General features: G+C 37.9%; 2 protein-coding genes across 2 annotated transcripts in view; both read left to right on the top strand.

The window, feature by feature from the left end:
• Nucleotides 1–2,780, top strand: part of KIF6 (kinesin family member 6) — a 139,630-nt gene extending 136,850 nt beyond the window's left edge. The window contains exon 22 of the mRNA XM_042885015.1: nucleotides 2,624–2,780. Coding sequence (XP_042740949.1) covers nucleotides 2,624–2,640 — 17 coding nt within the window. The 3' untranslated portion in view covers nucleotides 2,641–2,780. The remainder of the gene's footprint in view (nucleotides 1–2,623) is intronic.
• A 4,344-nt stretch (nucleotides 2,781–7,124) lies between these two features.
• LOC122193197 (potassium channel subfamily K member 16-like) lies at nucleotides 7,125–13,974 on the top strand. The gene is made up of 5 exons (XM_042893928.1): nucleotides 7,125–7,337; nucleotides 9,541–9,655; nucleotides 10,179–10,345; nucleotides 12,483–12,648; nucleotides 13,790–13,974. The coding sequence occupies exons 1-5, from the start codon at nucleotides 7,125–7,127 to the stop codon at nucleotides 13,972–13,974; spliced, it is 846 nt and encodes a 281-aa protein (XP_042749862.1).
• The last annotated feature ends 1,648 nt before the right edge of the window (nucleotides 13,975–15,622 follow it).

Raw genomic sequence — 15,622 nt, 5'->3', positions numbered from 1 at the left:
CTTTTCTTTTCTTTTCTTTTCTTTTCTTTTCTTTTCTTTTCTTTTCTCTTCTCTTCTCTTCTCTTCTCTTCTCTTCTCTTCTCTTCTCTTCTCTTCTCTTCTCTTCTCTTTTTTTGAATAATCGTTTTTAGTGGCAGCTAGCAATTAGACAGGAAATGAAAGCAGTGATGGTTACTGAAGCAATAACTTTCCATCCGCACTTGAGCGCTGATGACAGCATTATTCAGCAAGCTATCAGCACCTGGCAGATGGTGTTAGTACTGTCACAAAGTGGGGTTTTGTTATCACGCTGCTTATCAGAAAACTGTCAGGTAAACATACAGTGGCTGAAAAAAACAGTCCCTTTACATTCTTCCAAAGCAAACACTCAGCACACTCAGGCTTGGGTTCCGTTCTGTCTTTATTTAGAAAAGCTGTTGTCAAGTTTCTTCAGCAAATGAAATTAAGTTGAATTTATAGGCTGCTCACTATAAGGAGGTTAGAGATAAGTATCTTACAACAAACATTTCAGGCCTTTAGAGTGTCCAGATCTGATCAGTTTTGTGTACAGTAATCTATCAAGCACATCTTGTCCTGTGATCATCTGTCTCCCAGTCGTACCACGTCAGGAACATCTCTCTCAAATGCCTTTTCCATCCTGCATGCTTTTCAGACACAGTTAATTACCTGGCATCATATATCAGTTTCAGAAGGGACAACTTCACCAACTGTCAGGCTTAAAGTTATGAAAAGTATTCTTGCAGACAGTCAAAACTTTTACAATTCTGTTGAAGTTCAGTTAGACGAGATGGTCTGCATCCCCATCAATAGCCTGAAATAACTGACAAAGAACAGAGTAACATTTGCACAGTGCTTATTCTGATCAATATGTCAGCACAGGACTGATTGACTCAACAAGTCACTATGCAAGCAGAAAAGAGAAAAGAGACTTCATAACTATGGCCTGCATATTGAAAACATGTGGGACTTGATGTGTCATAGATAAGAGACAGCAAGCAACAAGCTGTGAGGAGGATTTGGAGTTAACCTGGCAGATGAAAGAGCACTTCAATTGTTTGGTTGTTTGCATGTAGAGGGAAAATCTCCCAGATCTGAAGGATGGAACCACTGATAGCAGGAAACCTTGATGAAAAAAAAGTTGCTCTGCTTTATCAAGATAATGAGACCAGGACTGCTAAGGAAATTCAGCACAGTAGTGGTACATGACGACATTTATGAGATGCTGTGGTAGCTTTTCTAACTGGAAGAAAATAGACAGAGGCAGTGCTTCAACTGCTCCTATCTGTGATAGTGATGTGTGTTCTCCTTTTCATGTGTAGCATGGCACAAGAAATGCAGTAAAGAGTAGAACTGGGTAGAGTCCCCTAGGTTTCAGACTGCTCACCACCTTCTCCTCTAATCTTGCATGAAATTCAAAGTGTTGAAGGTTTCGCATGAGCTGTATTTTACCACCAGACTTCTCACTTCATTGCAAGCAAGCTTCTGAGCTTGTTTCAATGCATCGTTGCCTCAGCTGTTTTTTCGATCCAACACTTCACTCTTCTTCGATTTGTTTCTAATCTAAAAGAAGAGAAGCACAGTAAATGTTGTAGGATTGTTGTGCATCATTGACTAGAAAGAATTTCCAGTAACAGTTACCTTGAAAGCCAGTGAGAACTGAAAGGAAGTTCTATAAAGAATAGTTTATAAAGATCAAGTGCAGATAAGTAGAAAGGGTAGAAGAAGAAGTGAATACCTCAGGAATAAAAAAAGGTATGATCAATCTCACACAGAACTTTTTGTCAATAAATCTCAAACTTCCACTAGATGAAACAGAGAAAACGCCTGCCAAAGCCATTATGTTGTGTCACAGCTTCATGTGTAAGCTGTGCGCCAGTTCCCAGTCCAGTGCTCTTTTGTCTGACCCCTAACTCAACCGAGAAGTTCAGTAAGCATTTCTCCATTAACATGCAAGTGTGTGTGCTCCTGGAATTATTATTACATATAAAGTGCTATGCAGGAAACAACGTGAGAAAGCATAGGTTCAGCCAAACCAAAATCTGATAGGTCTGAAAAATCTCAACATACTTCTCTTTCCTTTGTTGTTGCCTTTCTTAATCCTGAGTCTTTCAAACTGTTTTATCAGTATCTTAGAAGCAAACTGAGGGCCCCACTTTACATTAGCTGGAAAAAAAATGAAATAAAAAAGTATAAATGTGTGCCAAAGCCAATAGAACAGAAAATAAGTATCATAAACAGAAAGCACAGGAATGCTTGATATCCTTAGTGACAGAAACACGGGTGAAATAATGAGAGATCTCAGAAAAGATTTTCTCAGTTCTTGTAGGTTGTTACTGTTTCTTTTTAACTAGAGATGAATTAAAGCAAATATATCCACAGGGTATTGATGAGATTGTCAAAGAACTGCTAACAACTGAGTTGAAAATCTTTTACAAAGTGCTCTACTGTTTTGTTGCTGTTTTTGGTCTTAAGGAATATAAATGAAAATACAGAAAACTATTTTTTTTTCATCTTAAAAGTTTTAAAGTATCTTATATTTCCTCTCTTTTCTGGAGTGAAATTATTTTTTCAACTGATGAGATATTCTAAAACAAAGCCTAGTAAATTTTTTATCTCCTTTCAGGCCTGGGAAACAAATGAAGTTCTTGTGGCAGTCCACTGTTTCCTTTTAGAATCTGCTGATGACCTTTCTTCTTTACCTTCCTCTTCTGAGAAGAAACGGCATCTTCGGATGTACAGATTTAAGTACAATGATATAAAAGTGACTTGTATTTGACAGCAAAAATTCATTTCCTCAGGGGATTATATTTGAATATTTGTGTTTGGTTTCAGCAGCTTGCATTAAAACTAAGTAAAACTAGAACAAATAATCAGGATTTTGCCAAATATATTTGTTTATTGGGAACTTATTGTCAGTTTTATAGAGGTTAAATTTATTTAATGTATTAATGTTCTACATTTTTAATCTGGGGAATACATATTTCTACTGATTGAATGTTGTTGTTTTTTTTACCTCATTTGGTATGTATATACTGGAAGCTTGCAAAGAAATCAGGTGAAATCAACTGGTTTTATTTGCATGGATTTGCATAAGGCATTATAAATTACATCTATTTGGCATCTAGAGATGTCTGAAAAAAAAAATTTCTGGGTTAAAAAATGTCACAAAAATAATTTGAGATCTTTTGCTGATTTTAATTGTACCCAATACGTAATAATTTTAATACCTGATTATTGAAATGTGGATATTGTGATATGATATTAATTTTTAATGGAAATAACCTCTACAATTCAAAATTTCCAGAATTATTTCATATGAAACACACCACCAGCCACCTCACTGTGCTCACATCCACCGTTTGGTATCCAGAAATGTTCAGCAAGCATTGATGAATGTCAGTGGGTGCCATTTTTTTCCATGTGGAAGAATTCAGTGACACACCTTTGCTTCATACACACTTCCCTAACAGACGCCATTGTGTCAGACTGCTTCTTTGCTGCCATCTGTCACACAGCAACAACATGCAATGGAATATTGGTGGGAAGGTTCAACCTTTGCTGCTCTAATGCCAACGCCATGGGCCAACAAATCAATATATCTTCTCCTAATATTTTTTTCTGTTTTGCTTCCTGTAATGTTTGCTCACCAATAAGGCAACCTTTACCTGAAAATGAAAATGTTCCATGCTTCCACCTATGTGATTGTAAAGCAGTAAATAAAAATTGCTGTCTTAAATCTGGAGTGAGAACAAAATGAGAAGTAGAAACTTGCCAAATGGCAGTGCCATGCCTGAAGAAATGCACTCAGTTTCTGCTATCCATATTTATTATTTCCTTAACTCTGTACTAAGGAGCAAGGCAAATTCAAAACCATTCAGTATTTTCATGTACAAGTTGTTCAGGCTACAGTACATAACCTGAAGAAGAAATAAGTCCCTAAATTTTTGCATCCAACTTCTCGTTTAATTCTGTTCAGAGAAGTTTCTTCCAGAAGTAACAGCTCTGAAATTCATCCTTCATCAGAAGTTTGAGGACAACAGAATCAGCCAAGGTATCTTTAAACCACTGAAACAGCTTGTTTGTATCTGTGTAAATTATTCTCCTACTTATCACAATGGTATATTTCATAGCCTTTGAAACAAAGTGAGCTCTATTAGGCCCATTTATATTCATTATCTGTTTGGGTTTAGGAACTTTTAGGGACTGTAACAATAGGTGAAGTAAATGGAGAACCCCAAATCCTTTGATTTGCTACATGTAATCCACATAAAGTGATTCATGACCTTGACTGCAGACCAGGGTGTCATTTTGGTACTTTCCAGGTGGCTCAGATTTTTTTCTAGAGAAAATCTACTGGATCAGTCCTATATTACATCAGTTCCGAGGGAGGAGATCATAACTAAAGGAATAATCTTGGAGGTCACATTCAGATCTATATTCAAAATAAGTAATTCATATATACTTGAATATAATAAATATATTTTATATATACAAAATATTTGTGAGAATTCATTCCTTAGATTTGAAACTAAATGCATTCTTGTTTTGATGTTGGCTGGGAGCACAGGAAGTATAGGGCCTTGGAGTAACAGTCAGTTTCCAAGTTTAGCTACTCTTAAGAGTAGTTTTTTCCTTCAGAATTTTTTATTTCTAAATTTTGTGAACTCGGGTCTTATTTATTTTCATAATCAGAAGAACATAAATTAAAAAAAAATAAAAGAAGATAGATCAGACACTAAGTTTTGTCATTCTGTCGTTAAAAGGGACCAACCTGCTAGCATTGTTATTTTGGCATACTGACAATACCTGACAATACCTTATCATATATTCCATATGTCTCCCAAAGTTCTCTTCAGGTTTTTATTTCCCATTAATTTATTTTGGTCAGGTTTTTTTTTTGTTTTTTTTTATGCTTTTCAAATAATAGTCATTGAAAAGATGGTAACACCTCTGAAAGGCATTTAGAAATCATTTCACTCAGCCATACAAACAGGGTACACTGCTAACATTGCAATACTTGAAGTAGGAATACCTGAAGTATAGAAGTAAGCACAACCTGACAATTTTAGTATCTCCATTTTCAAAACCTTCAGAAAAATAGAATCCTGAATTTAAGTCTTTTTCCTTAAGGCACAATATTTCTGGCTTCTAAATGCCTCAGCTAGAATGCCTTGTTGAACTTAACAGAAAGAGCAGAAGGGGACATAGAGAAGATTCAGTGCTTTATTTGTTCATTAATAACTTACTAGTTTAGTACCTTTAGAAATATATTTCAACTGTGGGAATCTGTCTTAGACCAGCTATGTGCATATGTTTGCTTCCATTCCAGAAAACTAGAAGGCATTCGCTTGGACTGCTAGAAGTTGGTCTTATAAGCCGTAACGCAAGTATCTGGCTCTCTCAACAGAGAGCTCTACTAGTATTACAGGCTGTTGTGCAATATCTCAAGCTCACCTACCCTTAATATTTCTCAAGGAATGGAACAACAAGTTGTATCTTTTAATTATGGAAGACAGCATATAGTTCTTTCTGGATACTCCTAAAGTCATTTTCAGTCACCGCCGGTGCCAGCTATGAAAAGGTCTTCCACCAGTAAGAAATAGATTGGATATCTCTGTTACTTCAAAACAGTTTGGTTCACAAAGTTAGTACATATCAATGCCACTGTAGCTTCTAGTTACTGTATTTCATTTAATCTAAGAAAAACTGTGCAAAGCACCAAGGTTTGAGTCCTTGTGTATCGTACACCTATTCTTACTTCTTTCTGTTCTCTAGCCACAGCAACAGAATGATCCTGAACAAATTAAAAGACCTTCTAGGAGTTGCCCAACATACCCTTCACTGTCCACAGTGACAAGAGGCCTTCTGTTGCCAATCAGTCTTTCTCTTCTGGGTGGTATGTGGCTAAAAACTCAGTTCAGATGGATGCTGCAGGGGATTTCCCAGAAGATAAGAAGGGAAATATTCTTTTCAGTTGTTTTCTCTGAGCATTATGTGTTGTTCGAAGACAGGTAAAAAACAATCCTGATCAAAAGGAAGGATATCTGCATTCAGAATTTTTAATGGAAAGGGAGATATACAGACTTGCAGTCCTAGCCACGTAGCCTTCTCATCGTGAGTCTATGTATGTGTGTTTTCTTTCAGAAGCAGTTTGGCATGGATGACTCTAGCTTTAAGGATCTTCCTACAAAGAATATGCTAGCCCAGCTAATTTTCAGAGCATGACAATCATTGAAGCTCCCATGAGTGAGCTTCCAATACTTTTTTAGCTAATGATTAACCTGAGCCCCTTCCCCCCTTTCATATGTGGATAAAAATGGGAAATACAGACACTGAAAGCAGCAAGCATGAGTGGTTCCTTTCCTAACTCCATGGACTAAGGGGTGTTCAAGTGTGGAATCTGACAAAGAGTTGAGGATTATCAGACAAGGCAGTGAGGGGGCTGATCTTTTATGGTAAAAAAAGAAACTGTTTTGTGACTAGGCTTTTTGGGATGTTTATGAACTTTATCACTACTTTCACTGCTACCAGCATTGTTTGTGTGGTACAGACGGCTGCAATTGAATGTTGCATTTATTCAGCTCCATAGTCTTCTTAGTTCTGGAGATTCTGTTGTAACTGGAGAGTTTATAGTGTTTTCTTGTACGGAAGTCCAGTGTTTAGAGTAAGGCTTTATTTGTCAGTACTCTCAGAGTCTTTTCATGGCTCTACATTCATATCACTTAATGCGTAAGTCATTAAGCTAATTTTATTTCAGCTTCCCAGCCTGGAAGACAGTATCTGTCATAGAGGGCTTGTGTCCAGCTTCATTTGTTTGACTGAGATCTTTGGATAAAATTGTTTTCATAAGAGGAAGATACTATGATTTACATACTTATTAAGTCATAAATATTCTCTATTTTGGATAGAGAAAAGATGAGGAAGGGTAAAAATTGCCTGTTAGTCTCATTTTTATGGGCATGTTACCCATATTTTCTGTTAAAAGAATCTCCAGCACAGTAGCTGGGAACATTGGTTTCCAATGGAATTGGAACCATTTGGAAAATGATTTCTGGGTGGCCAGGGTAGTACATATCCTGTGAGCGTAAACTAGTAAGTACTGACCAAGGACTGGCAGCAGCAGCATGCCCTTCCTCACAGCACCCAACTGGCAGATCAGCTGGACTCCACTGCTGGTGCTAGGGTATCTCTTTTACCTCCTCCTGGGTGCTATGGTGTTCCAGTTGCTGGAGAAGCAGGCAGAAACCCACTCTCGGGACCAGTTCCACCTGGACAAGCTTAAGTTCCTGCAGAACTACACATGCTTGGACAGGCAAGCCCTGGAGCAGTTCATACAGGTAAGAGGAACAGGCTTGCATTATTTTGGCTCAAGCATTATTTTTGCTAGAAGCAATGATACTGTTTTGGCCAAGCATGTCATAAATTTTTCTGCTGTCCACGATGTTAGAGGACCAACTGTCCAGCAGAAAGGCAATATTTTCTCAAGCCCTTTCATGTATCACTTTATTTTAACATATTCATGAACACCCAAAAAATGAAAAACTGCTGATGAACCTTCATGCTACCTTACAATAATTTTAACTTCATGGTTTGTAGCCCTCTCATTAATTATTGCAGGGAATTTTGCATGGGTAGAAAAAGCTCACAAAAAGTAGGTTGTCCTTCTAAGGTACTTCTACCCAAACCTGTGCAAATTCTGCCCTTTCTTTCTACCTGAGATTGTCTATTGCCCATGAATGCATCCACCAGAAGCTGTGTAATTTGTCAGTAAGTGCAAAAAAGCTCTTAGCTCTTATTCAGTACGGGTTGTCAATTAATAGCATCTTCAATTACATTTTAATCTATTCCTCAAAGGCTGGAGATGAATTGCAAGCCTTTACTTGGTATTGTTATGGACAAATTCTCTTATTCTAGTATTATAAGATTTGGGCAAAAAATCCTTGAATTATCACTTTCTTCTGAAGAATAAATGGATCTGAGGAAACAGTGAACTTTCAATCAAAAAGGGATCAGAAGGCATCTGAACTCTGTCTACAAGGGCAATGATCTGATGACTCCATATTTCTTATGGAATATTTGGCTTTGTCCAAAAAACAACTAGAGTTTTCCAGAACTTGTATGCCTGAAAACATGCCTGTTTCTTTCCAGCTACATTAGTCGTTGGAGTTACCTGTCCTTCTCTTCCCTTTGTGGTAATGACGGTAAAGAGAAAGATTCTGAATCTCACTCTAAACCACACTTGGATGCTTTATAGAATTAAAAGGCTTAGTTAAATCTCTGGTACTCTAGAAAGCTTAGGGAGGATTCACAGATGTCCAGATTCTCTTTCCTCCAGTGGTGCTTTCCTTAGCCCTGCCAGGCCACTCAGACTGTTGCATTTTGCTGCATCGAAGCTGAATCAGATACATTTCACTTGTCAGCTGTTCCAGACAAAACCAGCTGAGGGCACCAAATTATCATACACAGTGCACCAAGCCTTAGCGTACTCAGCACTTAACCTTCCAGGTAAAAGTGGGGGTGCCCTCTCACTATCATTTATAATCTCTCTTAGGAAATTTGTCCAGCTCTTACTAATATTATGGAATTGAATTCTTTCCAGATTACATCTTTAACTAATGCAGGGGAACAATTATTTCACTGTACATTTTAACTGTATGGTGAGGGAAACCTGCCCATCATGACAGGTTCAAGTCTAAAAAGTGAGTGTTTGTGTGGTGGTGAGACATTTGGCAAAGTTATGAAGTTTGTGATGTGGACTTTAAAAGTGACATCTAAGAAAAAAAGAGGTTCTTGAAATTCCAGCCACTGTGCAGATGGCAACCTGTTTCATTCAGAGGAATCCTCAGGGAGAACAAAGAAACACATTAGTCATTAAGGCAGCTAATAAGATGTTTGATACACCAGGAGCTAGATCTCTTTTGCACACAGCAGTTTGATCATCTGTTAAGAGTTATCTGGAACAGCTAATCTCCAGACCACAAGAATCTTGATTTTGATTAAAAATTACTGGGAACTCATAGCCAAAAGAGTAATTCATCCTCACTAGTATTTACATGGACAAAGATGAAACAAGCATGCTCCTCATACTCTTCACCACCAGTTCAAACACGTATTTACACATGCCCAAATTTAAATTTGGAATAAAACGACTACACCAGGGAAGGGAAGGAAAGGATTTATATGTCTTTTTTAAGGCATAACTTCACTTTACATTCTAAGTTTCATGATCCCAGGGACTCCTTTCATCCTTCTCCCCTTAGCCTTTGAGTAGTTACGGAACTGATTCTACTTCAGTGGCCAGTTCTCTGGTGATAAGAGTTCAAGTTCCTGACCAGCTCTATTTCAGAGTTTTGCTACATCAGCATAAGACTCTCTCAGGTCATTTTACTTAAGCTTGCCCTGTTATCTGCGCTATTTACTGTTCTGCTTGCTCAAGATGGAAAGTAATATCTACTTATCTGCTGTATTTTTTTCTGACATTTTTCCTGTTGATGTGTAATGTGTGGCTCATCTTTGCTCCCTTGACCTCTTCTGCCTCAGGTCCTCATGGAAGCATTGGAAAAAGGGGTCAACCCAGAACAAAACTCTACGAATCCCAGTAACTGGGACTTCAGCAATTCTTTCTTTTTTGCAGGAGCTGTTGTCACTACTATAGGTGAGGTACTCTCTTTCCTTGTGAATTGGGGTTTCCTCTAGCTGTACTGCAAATCCCTGAGAAAAATAAAATGAGTGTACAGAATACACCTACAAGATGATCTTGATTACTGCAGGTTATATTTTCTTATGTGTTTCAGACAATACCTTTTCTTGTGCATTCATCATATCAAACCCGCAAAAATGGCCAAGTGCCTCTTTGGTATATGTGATATGACTGTGTACATGTACAGCAAATTCTGAGGTCGCTTTGAAGTACTCAGTTGCATTCACTACCAAATCAGACTTATGGGAAATCATGGCATTTGTTCAGAATTTTCCATATTAAATGTTCTCTTAGTAGTAGTGAATGCGCAGGGCTCTATGATAAGCTAGAGCAATTTGTAGGCAGAATTCACTATGCAAAATCATAGGCCTCCAGATCCTTGAAGCTTAATGAAAGTGAGCTTCCAAGCCCCAGAAATGATGGCCTGCAGACCAACTATGAAACCTTTTCTTGTAGCTCTTTTTTTCTTCTGTTCCAGGCTATGGTAACCGGTCCCCCAGCACAGTGGCAGGACAGGTCTTCTGTGTTTTTTATGCCTTATTTGGAGTGCCACTCAACTTGGCCTTCCTTAACCAGTTGGGGAAAGGTCTCAATGCTCATTTGATTACTCTGGAAAGATGGGTGCAAAAGCCAGGCCATGACCAGGTACAGAATGAATCTATTATTTCTTCCCCACTAATAGAAACTATTCTCTCAGAGAGTTAGTGCAGCTACCAGTTTGGATTTCCTTGAGTGTGTTCACATCTTTTTGATGTAAACATTGCCCTCTATATCAGAAAATTGATATGCTATATTTATCTATGAGAGCTTTATAGTAATTTGCTTTTTCCTGAGGGACCCCAGGTTTGCATTTTTAAACGCTGATTCAGCAAAACTGTTAAGCAAGCATAGCCTCAGTTTTGAGCAGGGTCTTTTAAGTTCTGGTGACTTTAGCAGAACGTATTCATATACACACATTGCTGAATTAAGCTCTTATTATCTAGCCTATGCTCGTATCTAACCCAGAATCTGGGCCTACATTGTGCAAAGACAACTTATTTTTATTGGCCTGCTAATCTGGCTTGAATTACCTTCCCTGATTGTGCCAGTAATTTAGTACTTCCTTCCTCTTTTTTTTTCTTTCTTTCTTTTTTTTTTTTTTTAATGTAAATAAGCCATCCTTCTCTGTAGTTACAGTTTGTTAGTGAGTCACTGAATTAGTCCAGATGTATTGGAATACGGGAAACACTGATAATATGAAATATGTGAAGGTCATTTGTAACAAAGTTAGTGCACATTTCTGAGTAAAAGGTTCAATGTATTGACCTCTTTAGATACTGAAAAGGGTGATAGGTATGTTAGATATTTTGAAACATTTCAGATTTGTCTCATGTGTCTTTTTTTCCTCTTTCTCATTTGTATAAGTCACTGAATTACTGCATTCTTTACCTACACAGGGAAAGATTTTCTGATGAAGATATATAGGTACCATCAAATGTAGTTAATTTATATAAGCAAAACGTTTCTTAACTGCCTTATCTATGCCTGTTCCTCAGATACATGCAGCTCTTCCACCACAAGTGGAATGCTAGTATATCTGGATCTTTCCTGAGATTTTTATTGCAATTTAGAGATGTGATTTTTTCTTTTTCAAAACTTCAGTTATCACTCAATTTTTGACAGAACTCCTACGAACAGATGAAGCTTTGGAGCTTTACCTGCTTCTTCACTCTGAAGAGCTGTGCTTTCGGAAATCAATTAAAATCAATTCTTCATTCCTGACTTACTCTCCTCTACCTTGTATGTTGCTACTAGAAAGTTCTCAAAAGCCAGGACAGTATGTAACATTGTGAATTTCAGAGCTTTATGCAATCTTCATTATCTAATTGAATGCAATTACACTTCTGGAATAAGCTAAAATGAGAACAGAGATCAACTACAACATGTTGATAAGTAATTCTCAAAATGCTTTGCGAATGAAGTTAAACGATTGCCATGAGTTTCCATTAGACTGTGCAGCACTAGTCAAAAGTTCACCAGAGCCACGACTGTGTCCCATGGTTACCCATGAGTTCCTGGTCCTCACTCCTTAGATAAAACCACTGAGACATTCCCCTATGCATGACCATTCCGTGTATCTATCTGGGCAGCCACATATGTTGTAACTTAGCAGGCCTTAACATCTCCCAAAAGACAGACGTTTGTAATGAGAGACACAGATCTACTCTGTGCTGACAGAAAACAGCCCTGCTCTGAATGCTTCTAAGTTTAAAATAAGAGCAGGCAAACTGACTTCATTCAAATTTCATCCAAACATATTTTTGGCTGAGCTCTTGCAAGCCACTTTATAAATCTTTGGAAGCAGTCACAGCAAAGAGAATCCTAATTTGTTCTTGCCAATCTTTGTATCATGAGCTTGGTGCTATTCCTTAAAGGCTGGATCAAGTGATTACAAGAGCATCCCCATTTAAATTGAAAAAGTAAAGTGAACATTTCACTCCTATGGTTGCTATAGTAATTTTGAAAATATGACTCGAGCACACTTCAAAACTCATTGCAAAAAGCTTTAAAACATCTTTATTTTTTTCCCATTTTTGAGATATATACTTAGGGTACAATGTCTATGTGAAAGATAAACAGCAAGGTCAGCATGTAGTTCACAGTAGCATTGGTTTATCCTTCTCTTTTTGGACACAGCTCCCAGCAGGAGTAGGTTTGTGCTTTAAGAGCAAAACAGACCCAGAAATTTCCACTTGACAGATGCTCACTGCTGTTTAGCTGATATCTTCCCTTTATCCTTCAGGTGGTTCAGAGACTGGCCATGGCTGTCTTCCTGACTGCAGGGATCTTGCTTTTTCTAGTGTTCCCACCACTGGTTTTCAGTTATGTAGAAGGCTGGAGCTATGGAGAAGGCTTTTACTTCACTTTCATCACCTTGAGCACAATTGGATTTGGAGACTATGTAGTAGGTAATAATGAGGATACACATGGTTAAATTTTATCTTTTTGCCCACATTCTCACCTCAGTGGGAGGAAGTTTGTTGATATTAGGTATTCTAGTGAAAGCCTAAGTACAGAGAGTATAGATAACTATTTCCCTGTAAATATGGTATGAGAGAGAGAGAGTGCTGATAATAATGAGGTAATACATGGCATGGGCATTTTTTCTTTTAAGCAGCTAAGCTGAAAGTCACTATATTCATTTGATGTATGACACTGAATACTCATTCAACAATGACTATACCCAAATTGGTATGAATGCGATCCATGGGTGACAGCTGGAATATGAGTGAAATCTCTGAAGTCTTTGAGACATCCTCTCCTAACAATTATTTGTTTCAGCAAGTGCCTACCATTCCCAATACAAAAATCTGTAAAATATGAAACTCTCAGTACTGACAGTGGGAAGAACATTACAAACAACCCCTAGAGAGCTGTGGAAATAAATGAACCCTTGTGAGAATATGTAGTCTTCAAAGATCTAGGCTGAAACTTAGCAATAGAAACATATGAGGTATCTTTCAATGCACTAAATGGATGGCTGTGGTGCAGTCCTGCATCAATATCAGCCGCACCGATTAATCATTTTGTGTAAATACCAAACCAGGGGTTAACATTTCCATAAGCACTTAAAATGGCTGCGCTTTCCAAACAGTATACTCCAAATGATTCTGAATGCTGGCTAATGAAGTATGTCACAATACAAAAGGTAATGCGTACATCCCTGTAATACAAAACCAAATATTTTAAAATCAAATGAGATCTCATGTGGGTTGCTTGAGTAAAATTTGGCTAATGTAGATTCAGCAGTAGATTCTAGCATGTTTTTTTCTTTGTCAGCACTTGGAAACACTCAGTTTTGTTCTGTTCTGATTAACTTTAGATTTTTCTCTTTTTGTTATATAGCCTTAGCTCCAGAGATTTTATGCCAACTTTTCAAAGCTAAACCTGAGATTTGGAGCAAGAGGAAAAATAATAATAATGCCCCTAAATTACACAAACTTGTTAAGTTTATACATCTGTGTGGGGAAGGGGAAGTTATGACTTCGTGTGTTGTCTATCAGACCAAAGCAGTGAAGATTAACACGTAAGGTTTCCTGGATTTTTCAGGCACAAACCCAAACAAGCACTACATCCCACTCTACAGAAGTCTAACTGCAATTTGGATTGTTTTTGGCTTGGCCTGGCTGGCCTTGGTCTTCAACGTGGGAGCTCATTTGATGGAAAAATTCCTTCAGCTCAAGTGGCACAAGCCTGACTTAAGCTTGTCAGAAGGATCCCCAGCCAAACCATGAACCCGAGCAGACCAGGATCCACGTGAACAAAGTACATAGAGAAGTCTTGAGGGAGCACCTTTCATCTGCATCTCACACTAAGGAAGCTCTGTGGATTAAGGTTAAAAGTACATGTTGCAGACAGTTTCTGGAGGAAGAAGCTTTTACACACACAGTCAAGGCATCAGTCAATTAAGACCTTCAGAGAAGTAAGCATGCATGGTAAAGCAACTGTCCCAGATTCATTTTGTACTTCTCTCCCAACAAAGGCAACTTCCTTTGAAATAATCAATTACTGCCCTTTCCCTTTTAGTATCAAAATCCTGATCTTACAGTCATTCATATTCAACAAATCCAAGGTGAGTGCCTCCCAGTTCCCATGAGAAGTGTTGTCATTAAGAATAACTGGTGGATAAAGTCAGGTTCTGAAGTCCTCTTTCATTTCCAATTAGAAAACAAAGATAACCCCAGAGATAACAGTGGCAAAGACCACCTGTTTAATGGCATCCATTCAGTTAAGATTTGTTTGATATCATCTAAAACTAGAGGTTTTCATGTAAAATGATAACATTTCTTTCATTCCTGAGCTAACATGCTTCTTTCTTAAATTGTGTAGATCTTTTGTGTCTGTCCAGCACCAGCTAAACTGTTACGCTTCCATTTGGAGTTAAATGACAGGTCAGAGAAGGTCCTTACCAGAGTTCATTTCACAGGCACCTGAAAACAATATGTTAAACTAAATGTCAGTGCAAACAAACTTCCTTATTTCCAGTCAGATCACTGTTATTACAGTCCTGCATTTTCTTGAGCTAGTTCAGTGAAGAACTATCATGCACAGTATAGGACTGATGCTGTTCATTTACCTTTAAAGAAGGCTGATAGGCTCTTGTGTTAAATCTGATCCTCAGTCATTCATGTAGCATTGGCAGTGGAACAGAGAGATTGCTTTTATCAGTTATCATAAGCCAAAAGTAACAGCAGCCATCTCCAGAGAGACAAAAAAAGCCACAGAAGTTTGCCCAGGCAGCTCATAGCAGGCTTGCCGCTGAGATATGAAACTGTAGTCATGCTTCATATTAAGTAAGCTGTGGAAACTTGATTAAGCAATTGTGTGTTCATTCTGAGCATCATACTAGATTGTTTGTAATCATCACTAACACCTTCTGTGGATATGCTTATAATAATGTACATGCTGCTATTTGTTCAGTGTGTCTTATTAACCACCAACTAATCCATTTAAAATTCACATTAAGTGGAACTTTAATGTAAAGTGTGAATGAAATATGACTGGGCATGCAGACTAACCCCAAGGTAGTCTTTGGCTGGCAGGCTACAGTAATATCAGATGTCAACATTCCAGCAGATATTTTGATATTTCATTTTAGGGAATTGTCCATAAAACGTGTAGATACTTGTGCGTAGATTACAAATCTCTTCTCACATACTTGCTGTCCTAGACCTTCACTTCTGAGGAGAGTCCAGCAGGCTCTTGCATCTGGCTCAGTGCTTGTTTGCTCTCTGCAGTGCTAATTACTGACTCCTGCTCAGTGCAGCTTGGATGTCAAATCTGAAATGCCAGCATGTAAGAATGCCATCTATATCTTATTCAATTGATCTGAAAACTGAGCTCTCAGATGCTTATCCATCTGAGATTTCCTTCACATCTTAC

Source organism: Lagopus leucura, unplaced genomic scaffold (assembly GCF_019238085.1).
Source record: "Lagopus leucura isolate 7727_CA_CO unplaced genomic scaffold, USGS_WTPT01 Super-Scaffold_73, whole genome shotgun sequence".
NCBI classification, from domain to species: Eukaryota; Metazoa; Chordata; class Aves; order Galliformes; family Phasianidae; genus Lagopus; species Lagopus leucura.
Note: the sequence above shows the minus strand (reverse complement) of the source record. Positions and strands in the feature narration are given on the sequence as shown.